At 41.0% G+C, this 21,042-nt stretch overlaps 1 protein-coding gene across 1 annotated transcript in view; it reads right to left on the bottom strand.

Moving 5' to 3' along the window:
- LOC108416206 (choline transporter-like protein 2) overlaps window positions 1-21,042 on the bottom strand; it is a 37,737-nt gene that overhangs the window by 7,507 nt on the left and 9,188 nt on the right. The window contains exons 5-21 of the mRNA XM_037536338.1: window positions 18,471-19,449; window positions 18,161-18,237; window positions 11,010-11,058; window positions 8,853-8,926; window positions 8,088-8,172; window positions 7,853-7,937; window positions 7,586-7,699; window positions 6,197-6,257; window positions 6,016-6,094; window positions 5,846-5,929; window positions 5,474-5,586; window positions 4,907-5,038; window positions 4,696-4,795; window positions 4,177-4,269; window positions 3,764-3,842; window positions 1,601-1,863; window positions 1,117-1,211 (exon numbers count right to left, since the gene is read on the bottom strand). Coding sequence (XP_037392235.1) covers window positions 1,117-1,211; window positions 1,601-1,863; window positions 3,764-3,842; window positions 4,177-4,269; window positions 4,696-4,795; window positions 4,907-5,038; window positions 5,474-5,586; window positions 5,846-5,929; window positions 6,016-6,094; window positions 6,197-6,257; window positions 7,586-7,699; window positions 7,853-7,937; window positions 8,088-8,172; window positions 8,853-8,926; window positions 11,010-11,058; window positions 18,161-18,237; window positions 18,471-19,449 — 2,562 coding nt within the window. The remainder of the gene's footprint in view (window positions 1-1,116; window positions 1,212-1,600; window positions 1,864-3,763; window positions 3,843-4,176; window positions 4,270-4,695; window positions 4,796-4,906; window positions 5,039-5,473; window positions 5,587-5,845; window positions 5,930-6,015; window positions 6,095-6,196; window positions 6,258-7,585; window positions 7,700-7,852; window positions 7,938-8,087; window positions 8,173-8,852; window positions 8,927-11,009; window positions 11,059-18,160; window positions 18,238-18,470; window positions 19,450-21,042) is intronic.

Raw genomic sequence — 21,042 nt, 5'->3', positions numbered from 1 at the left:
TTTTATTCTGTGACTCGTCTGATTGATTGATGCGTAAAACTGAAGCTGTGAATGAATCGAGCGCCCTGCTTTTCAGTCTCCTTCAGATCAATGGCAAATGTTAGTGCGATGCACCACTAACGCTATAGTCTGGAGACAAAGCAGGAGAACACGTCCTGATTATTTTTCCAGGCTATTTTAAATATCATTCACCTGTCCTGTCATGTGACATGCAAGTGAGATCACCAAGTGAAGGCGGCCTATTGGAAATGGCCGGAAAACCTCGTCTCGTCTGTTTACATAAAAGTCGCTGATGACAACTGATGACGTATCCGGTTCTTGAAGGGTCGTCCCATTTCATTGGGGGGAAGATTCAACCACCACCCCTAGTAACTCAGTTTCATTGGGGAGGGTTACACTCTAAAACAAGGGGTAGGGGTAAAAAGAAGAACTGTGATTGGGCCAAAATGTCACTTTCACTGCTTATTTTACACTCACACACAATTTACTAATACACACAAATTATATCTTCCATTTCTCTCGTTTCTTATCCTTTGTGAGTTAGTTTAGTACATCATTTTTAAATATTTTTGTTTATTTTCTAAAACGAACGACTATGTGCATTTAAAATCAGCAGGGGTCCTTATCAAGCCAGTGGACCAATGTCCGCTCGCTATCTGAGGGTTGGTGGATGTGTATAACCATATCTCCAGAAAATTCCAACAACTTCCAACAAGCTAGAAAAATGGCAATTAAAGCTGCCAAAGCTCTAAAATAATAATATACAGACATAAAGCTGAAGTCAGCTGCTTATTCACCAGGTTCTCATTGGAATTCTCCTTTCCACCTTAAATGGAGGTGCAGTTACACTGCAGTGACTTAAATGTACAAGTGGCTGGCGAATGCGAAGTCAACATCAGCTGACCTTAATAAATGCATTACTTTACCTCAATAAATGTTTCTTTAATCAGAAGAGAATCACTAAACACATACACTAACATTAGCTAACAGGTTCATGTAGCCTCCTACTGCTTCTCCTTTGAGCATTGATGAAGCACCGCACATTTAAACGAGCTGCTTTCTCATGTTATTTCACTGTAAGACAGAAAACAGGAGACAGAAAAAACTCCAGCTCACATTTCAGTTTCTTCTCAAGATACTCCAGCATCACCCTGATCACCTGAATGATGGAGAGGATCAGAGAACCGAAGGCCATTGAGCCAGTATGATACCTAAAGGAGAGAGAGAGAACATCATTAATCCACTCTAATCACTTGATTTTGTGCTCCTGTTTTTAGCTGTGACAATGTAATAATAGCCTATGTATGGTGCCAAAAACCACACAGGCATTTTTATTTTTACTTGCCAGTATCTTAGAGTGATTTTCCATTCCATCTTAAATGATGCGCAGGCGTCAGATCGTAACTGCTGCACCATTTAAGGTGGGATGAAAAATTGAAATAAGAAGCCAACTTATGTTCTATGTAGTGTAGTTGGTTTTCTGCTTACCAGCTCTGGTAGGTTCAAGATTAAGACTGTAAATTTGAATGGTTAGCTAAATATTGTACCAGGTTTTGTGTTTCTATTAAACAGAGTTGGGCAGTAGGAATAGTGAATACACCTGAGGGCCCGTCCGAGTGAGGAGAAGACAGGGAACGTCGGGATGTCAGCCGGTTTCTTGAAGGCCCAGTAGTAGGAGGCAAAGGCCCCAGCCAGGGTCACCTGACCCAGCGCAATCACGAAGTTCATACACCAGAAGAACATGAACAAGTTATAGACCTGAAACACGATCTGGTGCTTATGGAGGAACGTCTCTCCACCAAAGAACGCAAACAGACATTTCGCACCTGGGCAGTGCTTGAACGCTTCAGAGCTGATGAATGTCTGTGAAAAAAGAAAGAATGCATATAAATACAACCCCAATTCCAGTGAAGTTGGGACATTGTGCAAAACATAAATAAAAACAGAATACGATGATTTGCAAATCCTTTTCAAACTATATTCAATTGAATACACTACAAAGACAAGATATTTAATGTTCAAACGGATAACCTTTATTGTTTTTTGCAAATATTCACTCATATTGAATTTGATGCCTGCAACACGTTCCAAAGAATTTGGGACAGGGGCATGTTTACTGCTGTGTTACATCACCTTTCCTTTTAACACTCAATAAGCGTTTGGGAACTGAGGACACTAATTGTTGAAGCTTTGTAGGTGGAATTCTTTCCCATTCTTGCTTGATGTACAACTTCAGCTGCTCAACATTCCGGGGTCTCCGTTGTTGTATTTTGCGCTTCATAATGCGCCACACATTTTCAATGGGAGACGGTCTGGACTGCAGGCAGGCCAGTCTAGTACCCGCACTCTTTTACTATGAAGCCACGCTGTTGTAACACATGCAGAATGTGGCTTGGCGTTGTCTTGCTGAAATAAGCAGGACGTCCCTGAAAAAGACGTTGCTTGGAAGGCAGCAGATGTTGCTCCAAAACCTGTATGTACCTTTCAGCATTAATGGTGCCTTGACAGATGTGCAGGTTACCCCTGCCAGGGGCACTAACACCCCCCCACACCATCAGAGATGCTGGCTTTTGAACTTTGCGCTGATAACAATCCGGACAGCCCTTTTCCTCTTTGGCCCGGAGGACACGACATCCATGATTTCCAAAAACAATCTGAAATGTGGACTCGACAGACCACAGGACACTTTTCCACTTTGCGTCAGTCCATCTCAGATGAGCTCGGCCCAGAGAAGCCGGCGGCGTTTATGGGTGTTGTTGATATGTGGCTTCGCTTTGCATGGCAGAGTTTTAACTTGCACTTGTAGACGGAGCGACGAACTGAGTTCACTGACAGTGGTTTTCTGAAGTGTTCCTGAGCCCATGTGGGAATATCCGATACAGAATGATGTCGGTTTTAATGCAGTGCCGCCTGAGGGATCGAAGGTCACGGGCAGTCAATGTGGTTTTCTGCCTTTCTGCTTACTTGCAGAGATTTCTCCAGATTCTCTGAATCTTTTGATATTATGGACTGTAGATGATGAAATCCCTAAATTCCTTGCAGTTGCACGTTGAGAAACGTTCTTAAACTGTTGGACTATTTACTCACGCAGTTGTTCACAAAGTGGTGAACCTCGCCCCGTCCTTACTTGTGAACGACTGAGCCTTTCAGGGATGCTCCCTTTATACCCAATCATGACACTCACCTGTTTCCAATTAACCTGCTCACCTGTGGAATGTTCCAAACAGGTGTTTTTTGAGCATTCCTCAACTTTCCCAGTCTTTTGTTGCCCCTGTCCCAACTTCCTTGGAACGTGTTACAGGCATCAAATTCAAAATGAGTGAATATTTGCAAAAAACAATAAAGTTTATCCATTTGAACATTAAATATCTTGTCTTTGTAGTGAATTTAATTGAATACGGGTTGAAAAGGATTTGCAAATCATCATATTCTGTTATTATTTCTGTTTTACACAATGTCCCAACTTATACATATATATATGATTTTATTTGTGCAAATCAGCATACATTCTGCATGCATCACATCCCCATCTTGAACTTCATATATGACTGCATATTCAGTCTAATAACAGTCTGTTATTTTGTAAGACATTTGGAAAATGATCATGTAGAAGTTAATAGTATATAAATTAACGCAAACTTTACAAGAAAAAGGTACAATACAAGAAGAATATAGTGTGTATGTGTACTGTAGAAATTATTATAATCTTTTTATTATTATCAATTCTTGATAATATTATTAAAAGGTGTTTCTAGAGACTGACCTGAGGGTCGCAGTTCTGGTTGGAGTATTTACACTCTGTGGTGTCTTTAACTTTATAGATCGGCTGATTGGACAGGAAGCTGCAGGAGGCGGTTAAGGATCAGCTGGACGTTCCTCTATAGGAGCACTTTATATTTACGTTTAATTACTTTGAATCATTTGATTACTTTGTAATATAAATGTAAACCTTGTACGCAGCTTTTATCAGTACTATGTCTGTGTTTCTGTCTGTCTATTCATCTGTCTGTCTGTCTGTCCGTCTATGCATTTGTCACTGTCTGTCTATCCATCTGTTTATGTATCTCTCTATCTCTCTGTCTGTTAGCTGAGTGAAAGTGACCGAGAGTGATGGTGGTGTGTCTGCGAGGTGAGTCTGTGGTGCTATAAGAGTGTGTGTAACTCTGAGATGGATACAAAGAGGTTATGGCCCAGTATGCGATCAACAGAGACAAGAGGGCAAAGGTCAGCAGAGGGTAGAATAACGATGACATCATATGAGTCAGAGCCCTGAAAAATAAATGGGGTGAAAATTACAGTAACACAACTTTAATAACACTTTAATGATAATAACTACAATCAATTCATAATTGTATTAATGCTGAATCTGTAGAGGATGTTAAGGATGAACTTATTTTCACTTAGGACATAAACACAACATGAAATCTCACATTTTTGCCAGCAGATTTTTGAAAGCCAGTCAATGAACTGAACGCTCTTGGGGCTTTATATAGCAGCACTGGACTTCCAAATCAGAGGAAATGCTAAATTTATCAGCATTTAATCAAAAACCTTTAGGCAGTTCATCACCACTCCCTCTAAACTGTCACAAAAAGAGGGACTGTATGATACACGGTCAGCCTCTAGACTGTGTTATTATCATTGATATAATCTTACACTAGTAGCCTAACTCTAATGTTAGCTTACTGAGCTTACCTGCTGGCCTCTTTAATGAGAGCGATTGCGATGACGATTCTCTTTCTGAGGAAGATGAGGATGAGAAGGATCACCAGCTCCACGATACCCAGGATAATTGCTGAGAGAGAAACACACACAGACTGAAAGATGAGCTAACCACCATATGTAATAATAATAATAATAATAATAGTAAATCTAATATTTAAAATAATAATAGTAGCAAACTCACTGAAGGCCAGCCAGGTCTGTTCGATCTGCAGGTAGATGGAGAAATCTGTCCGCAGACCCAGATCCTTTATGGTAACATCTGATCCAGCTTGGCCTTTCAGAGCAGCGTACTGCATATAACAGTGGAGGGTACCTGACAGAGAGCAAGAGAGCAAGAGAGCAAGAGGGAGAGGGAGAGAGAGAGGGAGAGGGAGAGAGAGAGAGAGAGAGAGAGAGAGAGAGAGAGAGAGAGAGAGAGATTGAGTGAGTGAGAGAGAGAGAGAGAGAGAGAGAGAGAGAGAGAGAGAGAGAGAGAGGGAGAGAGCGGGAGAGAGAGAGAGAGAGAGAGAGAGAGAGAGAGAGGGAGAGAGCGGGAGAGAGAGAGAGAGAGAGAGAGAGAGAGAGAGAGAGATGAGATGAGTGGGGTGTGATTTTGTGCACCATCATCATACCCCACTGAATGCTGCTGAGTTCATTTTCAGTTTGATTTTACTGGTAGACACAACTGTTTCATTTAATGGAAATCCTAAGACGTTTTCTTACTGGGGTATGAAAATAGTCTGATCTACAGCAGAAGAAACGTCCTCACCGTAACCAATAACGAGGATGACCGAGATGATTATCGTCCAGATTATAACCCCAGCCACAAAACGCAGAAGAACAATGAAGATCATGCTGAGCACCATGGAAATTACTAATCCACTGAGAGAGAGAGAGAGAGAGAGTCAGACAGATAGAGAGACAGACATACAGTATTGTACCGTCATACAGTGTGTTATGCAGCATTAGGTGGTGTTATACAGTGTGTTAAGTATGATACACTGTGACACAATGCTTGGCAGTATAGTGTTTAGTGGTATACAGAGTTATGCAGTCCTATTGAGTTTTTTTACAGTGTTATACAGTGTTTTGGAGTGTGTGATGCTGATGTTAGTTGGTGTGTAATGGCTGAGAGTCTCACAGCAGGATCCACTGCCAGGACTGTGTGTAATCCTGAAAGATCTTCATGGCCACCTCCTGAGCTTTTCTAACAGGGTTAGACTCCCTGCAGAAACAAAAAAGTATTCAGCTTCTCACTGACAGTTTAACACTGACATTCATATGCACACACATACACACACACAGACTGACTTGCTTGCAGCATTTAAGAGGGTGTTGATGGTAGTGTTATCACCAACTTCATTCAGGACTGGGAAACACCTGTACATAACTACATTCACACACACACACACATACACACACACACACACACCCACCATCAGCATATGAACAGGTCAGATCAAAGTTGCTGATACAGAACTGAATAACTCACGAGGCTGGCTGCGAAAGATCATATCTGGACACATTTCGTCTTTCAGGAGTTCAACATCCGGCTGTAAATAAAAAGAAACAAAAATAACAATGTCAGTTGCACTGAACAACAAACTCGACACAGCTCAACTCAACACAACTCAACAAAACTAAAAACCTAAACAACTCAACACATCAGAATAAACTAACCAGAACACAATCATCCCAACACGAATCAAACAACTAAATACAACTAAATCAAATATGTACAACTCACCATAAACAACTCAGCAGAGTTAAGTAAACCCTACTTTACACAGCTTAGTCAACTCAAATCTCTATCAAGCCAACATAACAAAACTCAATCAAATAAACACAACACCACAAAATACCACTCAATTAACTAAATACAACTCAACTCAATCAAATCGATATAACAAACCTCAATCAACACAGCTCAATCATCTAAACACAACCCAATCAACATAATATAACTCATCAAATCTCACTCAAACCGACAAAACAAAATTCAATCAAATAAATATAACACAGCCCAATGCCCCTCAATTAACTTCTTCTAAGCCACTTCGCCCTCAGGGTCGCGGGGAGTGCTGGAGCTTATCCCAGCTGTCATCGGGAGGAAGGCTAACCCAACTCAACAAAATTCAAAACAGTTCAATCAACTAAACGCAACTCAATGCAACTCATCCAACTACACATAACTCAATTCAATCAACTCAATACAACTCAATCAACTGAACACAAGTCAACATAATTCAATCAACTCAAGATAACTCAATTGAACAACCAACTCAACATATCTCAATAAATCTTAAACTTAATCACAATCACAACTTATCACAACTTAAAATAGCTCAATCAAATCACAACTTAAAATAGCTCAATCAAATAAACACAACTTAATACAGCTCAGTGACCTCCACTGAACACAATCATCTCAATACAGCTCAATCTAACAAAATACAACGCTAGACAACTCTATTATCTCTGCGTAACGCATCATGACTCAATCAGTTCAACTAAAAACAAATCAATTAACACAACTTAATCAACATCACAGCTCAACACAAATCAATCAATAAAACACAAAACCATTCATTTAGCACAGCACAACTCAATTATCTATACACCACTCAACACTATCAACTCAACACAACTCAATCAACCAAACACAACACAACTCAATCAGCTTAACAGAGCTGAATATAATCCACTCAACACATCTCAACCAAATCAACAGATTCAATCACCTCTACTCAATTTAATCAACTCAATAACTGAATAATTCAAGTAAACTGTATTCAATTGTGTAAGATGTGTAAGGGGTATTTTCTCAGTAACGTGTGTGTGTGTGTGTGTTAGAGAGTAAATGTGTGTATGTTTAACTCACCAGTGCAATATTCACTCCCTCCTTACAGAACTGTGAGTAGTACTGCTTGTCCTCTGTGTTCCGTTTAGCATTCGCCAGCGTCAGGGACCGCTCTGGACATTTCTCCACACAGATCTACACACACACACACACACAATATCAATATCACATCAATAACAAGATAACTGCACACAGCAGTTCGGCTGACGCAGTGTAATCACAGAGCAGGTGGGGTGGAGTAATATGGTTGGGTACTGAGAGCTTTATGTTGGGGTAAATGGGTATTACCTGTGTGGTAGGACACTGGAACTCCAGCAGCACCGTCAAACTCAAACACTTCAGACTATTTATATAAAACAGCAAGGGCTTCTTCCTGCATATACACACACATAGAGTGAGGATCGACTGAGCTCGCCAGAGAACTCATGTTTTCACTGAATTGAACTGTGTGTGTGTGCCTGCGTGTACATGTGACTGAGTGAGTAAGTGAGTGAGTGACTGTGAGTGTGTTTAATGCACTCACTCCAGTGGGGTTCCCTTCTGACCACAGAACTGCCCCCTGCTGTCTGTGAGATGAATCACCCTCCGTAGGTCACCCTGAAACCAGGCTGGGGGGTGGTGGGGGATGGGAGGGGTATGTTGTTGGCATTAATAATGATTGTAATTGTGTACAGATTGGTATATGATTAGTGATTGCTCATGGCAAAGCAACATGCAACACTATTGCTATCAGATGCAATACTTTTTTCCTATGACTGCTGGATTTTTGTCCACTAACTCATCCTGCCGTTTTTGAGGTACTGACAATTCCAGATTTTTTGGTTAATGGCTTTTATACAGATTTTTGATTTCGTACTTTTATTGTTAAATTACGATTTGTTTCCCCACAAAGAATGAATGGGGTGCAGAAGTTTGTGCATACATAATTATGACACAAATTAATTTGTAACACCATGATAACCATGTGGGAACAATTGCAACGACATAGCAAAGCCTTAGCAACCGCCTGGAATTCAATGTCAACCACTTAAATTGGCATAAGAATAATTTGGAAACACCTTAGCAACTGTTTGGGCGTTGCTTAAGCTGCCGAATCACTCTGCATTTTCTACAGGAAAGGCACTTTTCTAGTTAGTGTTTATTACGATATTGTTTATTCACTCACAATTTAGTTCTTCATCCACTCAAATGAGCTCAGAGTTCAAGTACACTGAAGAGATAGATAGAGAGATAGCTAGATAGATATAGAGATAGAGGATTTATTTATTTTACAGATGACAAAACTCACCAAGACATCCGACTGTTAGGTAACCCAGCAAGCCCAGAGTGAAGAGCAGACAGCAAAGAACATCAGTGCAGCTCCTACACACACAGCAAATTACACAATATGCTGGATTATACACACTATGCTCAGTTATACACACTGCACTTGAGTTATAGCACAGTACTGAGTTATACACACTGCACTAAGCTATACTCACAGTACTGAGTTAGACACACTGCACTAAGCTATACTCACAATACTGAGTTATACACACTGCACTAAGCTATACTCACAGTACTGAGTTAGACACACTGCACTAAGCTATACTCACAGTACTGAGTTATACACACTGCACTAAGCTAAACACACAGTACTGAGTTATACATACTGCACTAAGCTATACTCACAGTACTGAGTTATACACACTGCACTAAGCTAAACACACAGTGAAGAGTTATACACACTGCACTAAGCTATACTCACAGTACTGAGTTATACACACTGCACTAAGCTATACTCACAGTACTGAGTTATACACACTGCACTAAGCTATACTCACAGTACTGAGTTATACACACTGCACTAAGATATACACACAGTACTGAGTTATACACACTTCACTGAGGAATACACATATTGCTGAGCTATACACACTGCACTAAGTTATACACACAGTACTGAGTTATACACACTGCACTAAGATATACTCACAGTGAAGAGTTATACACACTTCACTAAGCTATACACATATTGCTGAGCTATACACACTGCACTAAGCTATACTCACAGTGCTGCCTTATACACACTGCACTAAGCTAAACACACAGCGCAGAGTTACACACAGAGTTCTGAGTTATACACAATGCGTTGAGTTATACACACTACACTGAGTTACACAATTTGTGCTGAGATATACACACTGCGCTGAGTTATATACACTACGTTGAATTGTACACACTGAGCTAAGCTGTAAACACTGTGCTGGTAACTCTGAGAGAGGAACTGGCCTGCAGCTCACACTAACACTGAGTTTGTGTGTGTGTGTGTGTGTGTGTGTGTGTGTGTGAGCATATATAAGGCCAGTGCAGTTCTGCTCTTTAACTGAACATAAATATTCTTCACAGTCAATCAGAAGAGCCTCTACTCAAGTTCCTAACAATAAATGAGTTGCTGAGCTCAATGAACACAGAAGTGTTTAATTTTATAGCATTCAAACATCAGTCAATTGTACTTTAATAGAGTAGACCATCCAGCCACTTTATTAAGTCCACTTCCCCGTGTACAAGCTGGACTTAATGCAGTGGCCAGTCAGTGTATGACAAAACTCATACCTTTACAGAATCATCAAAACAATAAACAATTGTTTTATTGTAAAATGCTGGTCTTTAGGACCCTAACCAGTGTTGCAACTCTGCTTGCTGGTATTAAATTAAAAGCATAATTTGTTTAGTATGGGCTCTGGAGTATTATGCCCGAATTAGAGTTGTTTTACAATGGAATTAGAATTGAATTACAAATGATTCAGAATTAAACTAGAACCAGAATTAAAACTGAATAAGAATTGAATTAGAAATATTTTAGAATTGCAACTGATTAACAATGGAATTAGAAAAAGTTCAATTAATGTAGAATTAGAGTTAAATCAGAATTGAATTAGAAACAGCTTATAACTGAACAGACAACACTGTTGTTCAAATTGTAACTTTACAACCATGTGGTCAGTGGTGTGTCCAGTGGTCTAACAACGTGTCCTAATGATGGAGTAGACCTACCGAGCATTGTAGTAACTTGACGTTTCAAACATTTTATTGTGTTTTAAATGCTAATTCAGTACAAATTGAACATAATATTCCTTCTAACACCCTGATAAGCTGATGTAGTCTCTCAAAATTATTCTTTTAATGCTCTTTTAATACATTCAATAAACTGATTTAGGCTGTTAAAATCTCACATATCTAATCTCATCATACTTTTATGTAGAGTGCTACCTATAAATATGCACTACGGTAGGATATTTTGACAAGGTTTCGTCAACTCAATTTGCCAGAACACCAAAGATGAGGCAGAAACATTTGACAGAAATGAGAATCGAAACAGGAAAATACTTCTTACAGCAGACTTAAAGCACAGGTTATAAACTGTTACAACAGCATCAGTGAAGTGAATAACAGTCCCTCTCACCTGTTGTGAATGGGCCCTTTAAAATTAGGGTCAAACGTCTGGGAGTCGCCTGCAGAGAAAAACAAAAAACTTTAATTAATTAATCTTAATGTGTCAGTATCTGATCAATACAGTGATCAATACAGTATAAACCCTGCAGTGGGAGCTCTAATGCAGCCTGATAGCCGGTCTGTGTGAGTGATATTGCGTGATTGCTTAAATCATTAGGTAGAACCCCTCTGAGTGAACAGTTCTAGATACACAGAATCAAACTCACTACAACAGAAACAATATAAACAATAAGACAATAAGACCCAACACTCATCTTCCATTATCAGTGTAACTGCTGTGTTATTTCCATCAGTCTCAGCTTTAGCATTATAGGCTGTTTCATTTACTATTACAACCCTTTTTTGAAAATGAGTTAAAGTATAAATTAAAGCTGTGTACCGTATTTTTCCTTTGCCATCACTGAGGACTGATTTCTTCTGGCTGCACTTGCAAACCTCCTCACCACCTCCTATCTGACAGGAAACTGCTTGTGATGGCATGTTTGTGTTCAAGCTTAAGTTGAAAAAACTTAATGTCCAAGATCTAAATTTAGCATGACAGAGAAAAAAATGACACAGAACGTGTGTACACTGAAATTTTGTATTTGAAATGAAGCTTCCGGTTTTATTCACACTCAAATTTGTACTTTATATTGTTTTGTTGAAAATCAGTAAAACATCCCATCTGACCAGACGACTGAATTTAACCACGGATTAAAATAAATTAATATATGAATGAATGTTTATCCCTTTCAGGCACACATACAGAATTTCTTATAAAATATCAGATTTGTTGATAAGAAGAATTTACAAGCCATTAAACTAAAATAGATTTTGGGTGAGATTTTTTAGGTTCAGGGTCAAAGGTCATTTCTGAGGTGGTTTCTTTTGAGGAACCACTGTGCACTAAGTGGCACTGACTATGTCATTTACATTTCTCACTTAATACTCCGCTCGCTCTCTGATTTCATTGTTTTGAGATGAAATCAGTTCTTTGTCTAGTTGCAGTGCAACCCCTTTTTAGTGCTGCACTTGTCACATCATCTTGATGTGCTGTACATTGGGAGATGAGCAGCTTCAGATTTGTGCTTCTCTCTTAATATGTATGGTGTGTACTGTGCTCTTCTGTCAGCTGACAGTCTTCAGTCTTAATTAGAATGAATAGAATTAGTCTTGGCCCTCACTAAACCTGTTACCACATAGCAATGGACCTCCCTCAAGGTCGTCTTGTCTTTCGGAAACTGCTTGCTTTACAGAATGTGTGAATTTGCAACTGGGTCACCGCCCTGGTCACTTTCCCTACCTTTGTCGTTTTTTATTCCCCTGGACTCCATAACTGCCCCGATCTCCCTGACAATCCTTTTCACTGCTCTCACTCTCACTACATGAAGAATCTGAAGGAATGGCCTCAAGCAACAGTCTTACCACCAACTCAGCACTCATTTTTGTTTTTCCATGTTACACTATGGCATATAATATAAATCAAATTAGCTCTGTGAAATATCTCTAGTTTTGAATAAATACTGTGCCTCAAAGAGAAGATTAGGACGGGCCCGTTTGCATCGAGAGGAGCGAAATATGGTGGAATCTCAGTCACTTATTGGCCATTGGAACATTATTCAGTGGATTTAATTAGTACATGTTTGCTGTTTACATGCAAGAACAAGATTGAAACATGATTAACAAAATTTGAAGAATATTTTGCTGTAATCTAAATCAACTGGCTAACACTATGTGACTGCATTGCTGGAAACATCACAAATTGGCAGTTCTCAGTTCCCTGTATTTTCATTGTGGGTGGGTCTTTTTGAGGTAAGATGGAAATAAGCATGAGTGTGGCGTGAGAGCAAGAGATTGAGATCTGAATGTGTGAGAGCTGTTAGACCTTTTTGTTCAGTTTAACCCCTATAGTAACCTCATCTGTGGTTTTGTACCGTGGCATATGTGCAGCATGAGCAGACACAGGAAACACAGCGAGTCAGGAAAGAGAGTTGAATCACAGCAGTGATAAATTATATTATATCTTATATTATATTATATAATTATAATATATCATTATATCTTATAAACATTATATTATACAAATCATTACAATAAAACAGCTTTTATGTGGCAGTAACTGGACAAAAACATCACGACTGAAAAGACAGACATACACACAAAGGGACGAATGAACAGATGGACAGACAAAGCAATGACCAAGCAACACGCACTCAATACAATTCAGGAATCTGACAACTGCAACTTTCATGCTCTGGGTGAATGGATAATGGGGAAACTCTGGGTTTACACGAGCCAGGCAGTAATCAGATTTTCCTAACCAGCCAATAAACTCACAGAATTAGACTTGACGTAAACGCAACATAAGCCTAAAAAGTCATGATCAGCATTTTTAAAACATTGAGTGATCTTAGCTGAAACTGTGAACATACATCATCTAGAAGATTGTTCAGTTTGCAAGTGTATGGTCACTTTCAGCGTTGCTCCTAAAGTGTTGTGCTGTGTCTTTCAGGTGCTGTGTTTAGCACTGCTTGCTGTTTTCACACATGCGCAGGCTCAGAGAAATAAAAGAAATGTGAGTAAGAGTACACTTGCACTGAGAACTCTCATTTATGAGTTCCAATCCAGCTTCCATTACCAGATTTCTATCAGAATCAATCAGAGTGGGCTGTTTATGCACCCATTTGAATAAGCAGATAACTGCAAAGTCCAATAGTGATCAGATTATGTGTGTAAATGCACTCAATGTTGTTGTGAGGATAAAGAAATGAATGAGTGACAGGCACCTACAGACAGGTGGGCTAGCTTGCAAACTTTTGGTTGTGCCTTCCATTGGTGGACAATAGCTAAGTAAATGTATAAATGTAACTAGTTACTGTACTTAAGTCGATTTTTAGTGTATCTGTACTTTACTCAAGTATTTCCATTTTGGGCGACTTTTTACTTTCACTCCACTACATTTCAAAGTAAAAAAATCTGACTTTTTACTCCACTACATTTTGTGAAATCTGTCATCCTTTTGGCGTACGTATGTATAAAAACACAACGTGTCAAAACAAAGAAGTGTGAAGTAAGCCCACCAATCAGGGCACAGCGGTCACTTTGTTCTGAGCTTGCTTTGACCTGTTGGTCATACCGACCCAGTGCAGCACACAGTTCAGTGTCAGCGCAGCAGCGTAAAACTTTGGGAGAGTCTGTTCAACATAAATGATGAACTAACCTAACTTTGTGTAAATAGAGCACAATATAGAAATATGTCCACATATGCAGTCGAGACTGACGCGGCTTTTTTCTGAATTTCTACAAACACCATTTCATTTTATAGTAAATGAGTTTGGGCTGGTTTATGTTTATGAACAGACGCCTACAGATCAACATAGTAAAGGAGCTCATCTGTGATCCTGAGTTTAAAGCCAGTTTTTATTAAAAATAAACTTGTAACTAAGTTGCAAACAAAACCTAAACTGAGACTTTGCTTGTTTATAAAAGGTTATTTCAGGGCCACTCGGTTCTACCTAATGGAAATTGTTTGCCTTCAGTGTTTTGTGCTTCTGATAATTCTAATAGACATCAGCCTCAGACTAATTAATGATATTCTACTAAAAGTTTGGTTTACCAAGAGTAACACTGGAGTATTTTCACCTAAAGTTAACGAAGCAAGAGTCTTGTTGGACATTAGAGTCATAATTTATCTTTTAGTGCTTTTACTTCCGATACTTCAGTAATTTGAAGGCTAATACTTTGGTGCTTTTACTCAAATGCAGGTTTAAAGGGAGGACTTGTATTTTACTTGGGTAATATTTTACCTGGGTCCTCTGTGGGTATCTCCACTCTAACTCAAGTACTTCGTCCACCACTGCGCATTCCCAGAAACATTAGCAGCTTCCAGTTTCATGCATTCTCTCTGTGGGTATGATTTTTGAGAAGAACCTTAAAAGCACATATGAGAAATGTTGAATGTGACATGAGAGTGAGAGAATGAGACGTAAACATGTGGCCTCTAGATTGCTTAAACTCTATAGCAACCCACATCCGTGGTTCAGCTGTGTCAGCACAGAGGGAGAAGGTGCAGGAAATGTAGCACTTTAGATGGGAGCTTTTGTTAAATATCCATACAGCTCTCACTGCACTAGGCACCACCACTGCACTATTACCTAACTAAGCAGCCCACACCCAGCACAACATAGACTATTAAATGCATCTAAACAGCTCCACACTAACAGTCACAAGTTGTTCATATCACAGCTGCGGCACTTCCCTTGTATGTATGGCCTCCTACATGCCTTCACGCTAGCCAGTAGTGGAATTGCTCTCCATTTTCTGAAGAGCCAACCCGGCAACCCCACAGAGTGCGAGACCCTGTAGAGTAGAGTAGAGTAGAGACCCTGAGGTGTGTGGGAGCACAGTGTACCCCCTCGCAGGCTCTGTAACAGGGGTTATAGACTAAGATTAAGTGACCCTTATTAGTCCCACAACGGGGAAATGTCATCTCCACATTTAACCCATCTGTGAAGTGACCACATACACTCTAGTGAGCACACACACACACACACACACACACACACACACACACACACACACACACACACACACACACACACACACACACACACAAGGGGGCAGTGAGCACACTTGCCTGGAGCGGTGTGCAGCCCAATCCGCAGCACCCGGGGAGCAGTTGGGGGTTAGGAGCCTTGCTTAAGGACACCTCAGTCGTGTGCTGTCATCTCTGGGGATTGAACTGGCAACCTTCCGGTCAGGAGGCTGGTTCCCCAACCTCCAGCCCATGACTACCCCCAATAGAATGGCCACTGTCTATGCTGCATGTGCTGTTGGTCCTTCCTCAGGGGCATGGCCTTTTTCCCAGGAGCACCGGAGCAGAGAGAGACCGAGCACTGCGTATTCCTCCCCAGCAGGGCGATACTCCTCACAGCTTGCACCATCACTCCTTGCACTATTTGGAGAGGTGTCAACAGCAGCAGCGCACCCCTCTCCACTATCTCCATCACCCACCATGTCACCCACTGAGACACCACTGAGCCTGACCCTTGGCCATGCACACTGCTTCTAGTCTCCAGCCTCTCTGTGCAGGGCTCGCTATCAGGCCTGTCACCAGGCCTTCCCACACCGACTCTGGCCTACAGCCTCACCTTGCCATCTTCCAGCTGGGGTTTGCTGATGAACCTTGCTGTGCCGCCTTAATCATTGCTCTCAGTGCCTGTTGTTACCTTTAAAAAAAGACACAGGAAACATAGCGCTTTAGAAAGAAGCTCTTTTATTTAATCATGCAGTGGTAAGAACCACTGCCAGTGCTCCAAATGGCTGGGACTGCAGGCAGGTCATCAGTCATTAAGCACATATACACAGATCCAAACTAAAGTTCACAACTACGTACATGCTTTTAGGTCTCTTTTCTTGCAGCTGTAGCGATTAAACTACATGCCTCCCATGCATCCACAGCTTCTCACTAACCAGTAGCAGGATGCTATAATGCTAACTCTTCGTCCATCTTTATTTTTCATTAAAAAAAACAATGACAAAGGAGTGTAAAGAGTGTCTTTACATTTTGCTGAATAATCTGATAACTGCAAAAAATAAGAGTGAGTCAGTAACTGGTTCAGTGTGTTTAGAAGTCACAGAAAACGTAGCTGTAGACAAGAGCTTTGTTTATTGAATCACAGCAGAGCCCATTAAGCACATATACACAGCTCCCAGCTAAGAGTCACAACTATTCATCTGCTTTTAAGGCTCTTTTGTCATGGCTACAGTGTTTCCCAGGCCTGTGCCCACACCTCCTGTGCAGCCATGGCCATTACCTGCTCCGTTTAGTGTCTGTCTGCTCTTTTATCTGTTGGAAGATTTACAGGCTAAAAGCACAGGTCAAACTATCAGACAGTGACTAATGGACAAACACCTCACAGAACTTTATTACTCTAGACAGTCTCTGAGTTGGGACTAGCTGCTCTGAGGGGAACGTTATTACTCTAGACAGTCTCAGTGTACTGTCCTCTATTCACATAAGGGATGATGTGACCTGACAGTGATCTTGCCCGAGCCCTTGTGGCAGCAGTAACTGTGACTGAACTTCTGGAGCGCTGGGAAGAGCGTGAGGTGCAAGACCTAGTGTGTAGGGAAGATGCCTGCTCTTCGTCCATGGTATTAGAGAGAGTATTCGCTGATGTAGCCAACACAGAAGTGTGATACCAGTTTTGAGTTGTGCTGTGAACTGCGTTGTCCTATGGTATGAAAAGAGCCTCTTTTCACTGTACTGTCCTCTATTCACATAAGGGATGATGTGACCTGACAGTCAGATAAACACCTTTCTTCAACCACGACTCTGAAGACACTTGTCTGTTTTTCCACAGGTTTAATGATTTGAAAAGGGTGAAACTGTAAATAAATATAGCCCGGCATTAACCTTGTTGTATGCTTAGCTACATGTTTACCATAAACAAAGGAACATCTACATGGCAAGAGTTCTCTCACATTACAGAGACCAGCATCCTATGCATTAGCATTTAAAGCAGACATGCATCACTCTAGCTAACGCAATAACAATAACATCTTGAAGCACAAAAATACTAGCTTATACTGATGCAGAATTATTAAGAACATAATATATATGTATATACATATGAGGATGCCATCAAAGAGCAGGATGAAAGCAGATTGAAGCACGTGAACTGGTACTGGCTGCCTCCTCTCCATGTGTTAGCAATACACTTCCTGTATAACCTCAGTTTTAACAGGAAACAGAAACATAGACAGATTCTACGATACACCACAAGGTGGGGCTCTACACTAATTCAAAGGCATTAAAGGTTACATTGAACTTGTAACAGAACTCTAGACAGTCTCAGAGTTGGGTCTAGCTGCTCTGAGGGGAACTTTATTACTCTAGACAGTCTCAGAGTCAGGTCTAGCTGCTCTGACGGGAACTTTATTACTCTAGACAGTCTCTGAGTTGGGACTAGCTGCTCTGAGGGGAACTTTATTACTCTAGACAGTCTCAGGGTTGGGACTAGCTGCTCTGAGGGGAACTTTATTACTCTAGACAGTCTCAGAGTTGGGACTAGCTGCTCTGAGGGGAACTTTATTACTCTAGACCAGGGGTGGGCAAACCTTTTGGCTCAGGGGCCACGTTGACTTCTAAAATTTGACAGACGGGCCGGGCCAGCTCCAGGTGCATACATGTCAAACTTAAACATATAAAAGGCATAACAGTGTTAAAACTTAGTCACTTTTAGTGGGAACAGTGTTGCTGATCCCCCTTTTTTGCCAGTGTATCGAAGTCTGGTGTTAGTTTTGTTGTGGCAATTCTCAGAACAGATCTGAGGTGTTCATCACTCAGCTGGGATCTGTGGGGTGCTTTGTGGTGTTCATCACACTAAAAGTCTGTTCACACACATATGTAGAGCCAAACAACACCAACATCCTCTGTTCCATCTTCCGGATGTTTGGAAATTTGTCTGTGCTTAATGAAGCATAAAACTCATCCAGTTTAAGAGAGTTGAACTTCTCCTTTAAGACAGTGTCACACTGAAGATCAATCAGTTCCAACTGCAACTCCCGTGGTGCCATTTCAGGGTCCTGTGTGAACGGACAAGACACCAGGTGAAGTGACTTGTCAATTTTTCCAAAATCAGAGAACCGACGGCAGAATTCTCCATGCAGGTCGTCCAATGATTTTGTGTATTCTTTCACATGTTGAGGGGCCTCTTTCAGCGTAGCCAGCGTGGGGAAATGAGTGAATGACTTGTTTGACATTTGCTTTGAGAAAAGAGCTAGCTTGGTTTTGAAGGCTCTCGCGTTTGTGCACATTTCATGCACGAACTGGTCTTTTCCTTGTAGCTTCATGTTCAGCTCATTCATGTGCGTCAGTATGTCCACAGCAAAAGCTAAATCACCAAGCCAATCTGTGTCACTCAGCTCAGGAAAATCGTCACCTTTCTCAATTAGCTCCAAAAATGAGATAATCTCCTGTTTGAGCTCCCACACTCGTTGACGCACTTTCCCCAAACTTAACCAGCGGACATTGGAGTGGTAAAGCAAGTCCTGGTGATCAGCATCAGTTTCTTCAAGAAACTTAATAAATTGACGATGCTGAAGGCCCCTCGCTCGAATATAGTTAACGACTTTTACAACTGGCTTCACTACGTGGTTAAGCTGCAATACGGATTTACACAGTGCTTCCTGGTGGATTATGCAGTGTAGGAAAATCACCTCTTGCTCCGGGTTGTCCTCTTTCACCCTGTCCTGGATTCTTTTGAGCAGCCCGACGTTTCTTCCAGTCAGATTTGGCGATCCATCTGTGGTAACATTGGCGAGCGCTCTCCAAGATAGCTTGTGCCTCTCCATGACAGCCGACACGCTGTCGTACACGTCCTCTCCCGTGTTGTCCCCTTTAGGGACTTTTTAGGGCCAAAAACTCCTCTGTTATCTCAAAACTGTCATTTATCCCTCTGATAAAAATTAAAACCTGAGCAGTGTCCTTTATATCATTACTTTCTTCCAGTGCCAAGGAATATAATGTAAACAACTCCAATTTTTTGTTTAGCTTGCTAGCTAAGTCTTTGTCAATTAGCTCAACACGACGAGTCACTGTCCTGCGTGATAAGCTCATTTTTTCAAACTTGTTCTTGCTCTCAGGACACAAGATATCTGCTGCCTCTACCATGCAGTGTTTGAGAAGCTCCCCTTCGGAGAAAGGCTTGCTGGTCTTTGCTAATTTGAATGCCAGCAAATAACTCGCCTTCATGGTTGTTTCTTGGATGGCAGTTTGTCGGATAAAGGTGTTTTGCTGAGCCTGCAAACCAGCTGCCAACCTCTGAGCAGTAGCTGTCCGCTCTTGCGTTGACAGGTTGTTAGCATAATTAACGTGCTTAGTGGAAAAGTGACGGCTAATGTTGTATTCCTTTAAAACCGCAACGGTTTTGTGGCAAATCAGACATACAGCCTTTGATCGGACTTCAGTGAAAAAGTATTTAGTTGTCCATTCCTTATTGAACACTCGGCACTCACTGTCGACTTTTCTTTTCTTTGGCCCACTCATGGTTACAGATGGGTTCAGAGCAGAAGCAGAGTAATGAAGGAGAGTAGCCCCTGGCTCCGTAAAATCAAGTCAATGTATCGCTGTGCCTAATGCGCCACCTGGTGGAACGCCAGACATTGCAGAACAAGATTAAATGAACGCAGTCAAAATTATGATATGATTGATTTGAACAATTCTGTACCAATCCTCCGCGGGCCGGATCAAAAGGGCCAACCGGCCGGATGTGGCCCACGGGCCGTAGTTTGCCCACCCCTGCTCTAGACAGTCTCAGAGTTGGGACTAGCTGCTCTGAGGGGAACTTTATTACTCTAGACAGTCTCAGAGTTGGGACTAGCTGCTCTGAGGGGAACTTTATTACTCTAGACAGTCTCAGAGTTGGGACTAGCTGCTCTGAGGAGAACTTTATTACTCTAGACAGTCTCAGAGTCGGGTCTAGCTGCTCTGAGGAGAACTTTATTACTCTAGACAGTCTCATAGTCAGAGCTAGAAATGTCATTGTTTCTTATACAGCTCTGTTCTAGATCACAGAACTCAACTTCAGTGTAGAAGGAGAACTCAGGGTTTTCATAGATCTTCTTACAGTGAGATGCTGATGTTATTGGACTGTTGTAGTCGGCACAGAGTTCACATTGTTTGTAAACACTTGACTTAATAATAAAATGTCATTTCAATCTGTTTGTCTTTCATTTGCATATAAACAGATGTGTGTAGTGTTGCTGTGGAAGCAAGTCAGATTTGAGCGTGGGTAAACATCTGATGCTTATACTGGTACGGCATGATACCTATCCTGAACTTAACAAAATGTGCATCTAGAACCTGCAGCACGCTTTACAGGCGCACAGTAAGGCACAATGTCAGCAAATCAGAGATTTTCTTTGGTGTTTACATATTTACATTACGCATTGCATAATAATTTGGAAGGATGATTAAGACTGATGAATAATACTGGAAA

Source organism: Pygocentrus nattereri, chromosome 30 (genome assembly GCF_015220715.1).
Source record: "Pygocentrus nattereri isolate fPygNat1 chromosome 30, fPygNat1.pri, whole genome shotgun sequence".
NCBI classification, from domain to species: Eukaryota; Metazoa; Chordata; class Actinopteri; order Characiformes; family Serrasalmidae; genus Pygocentrus; species Pygocentrus nattereri.
This window is presented reverse-complemented; position numbering and strand designations above follow the sequence as displayed.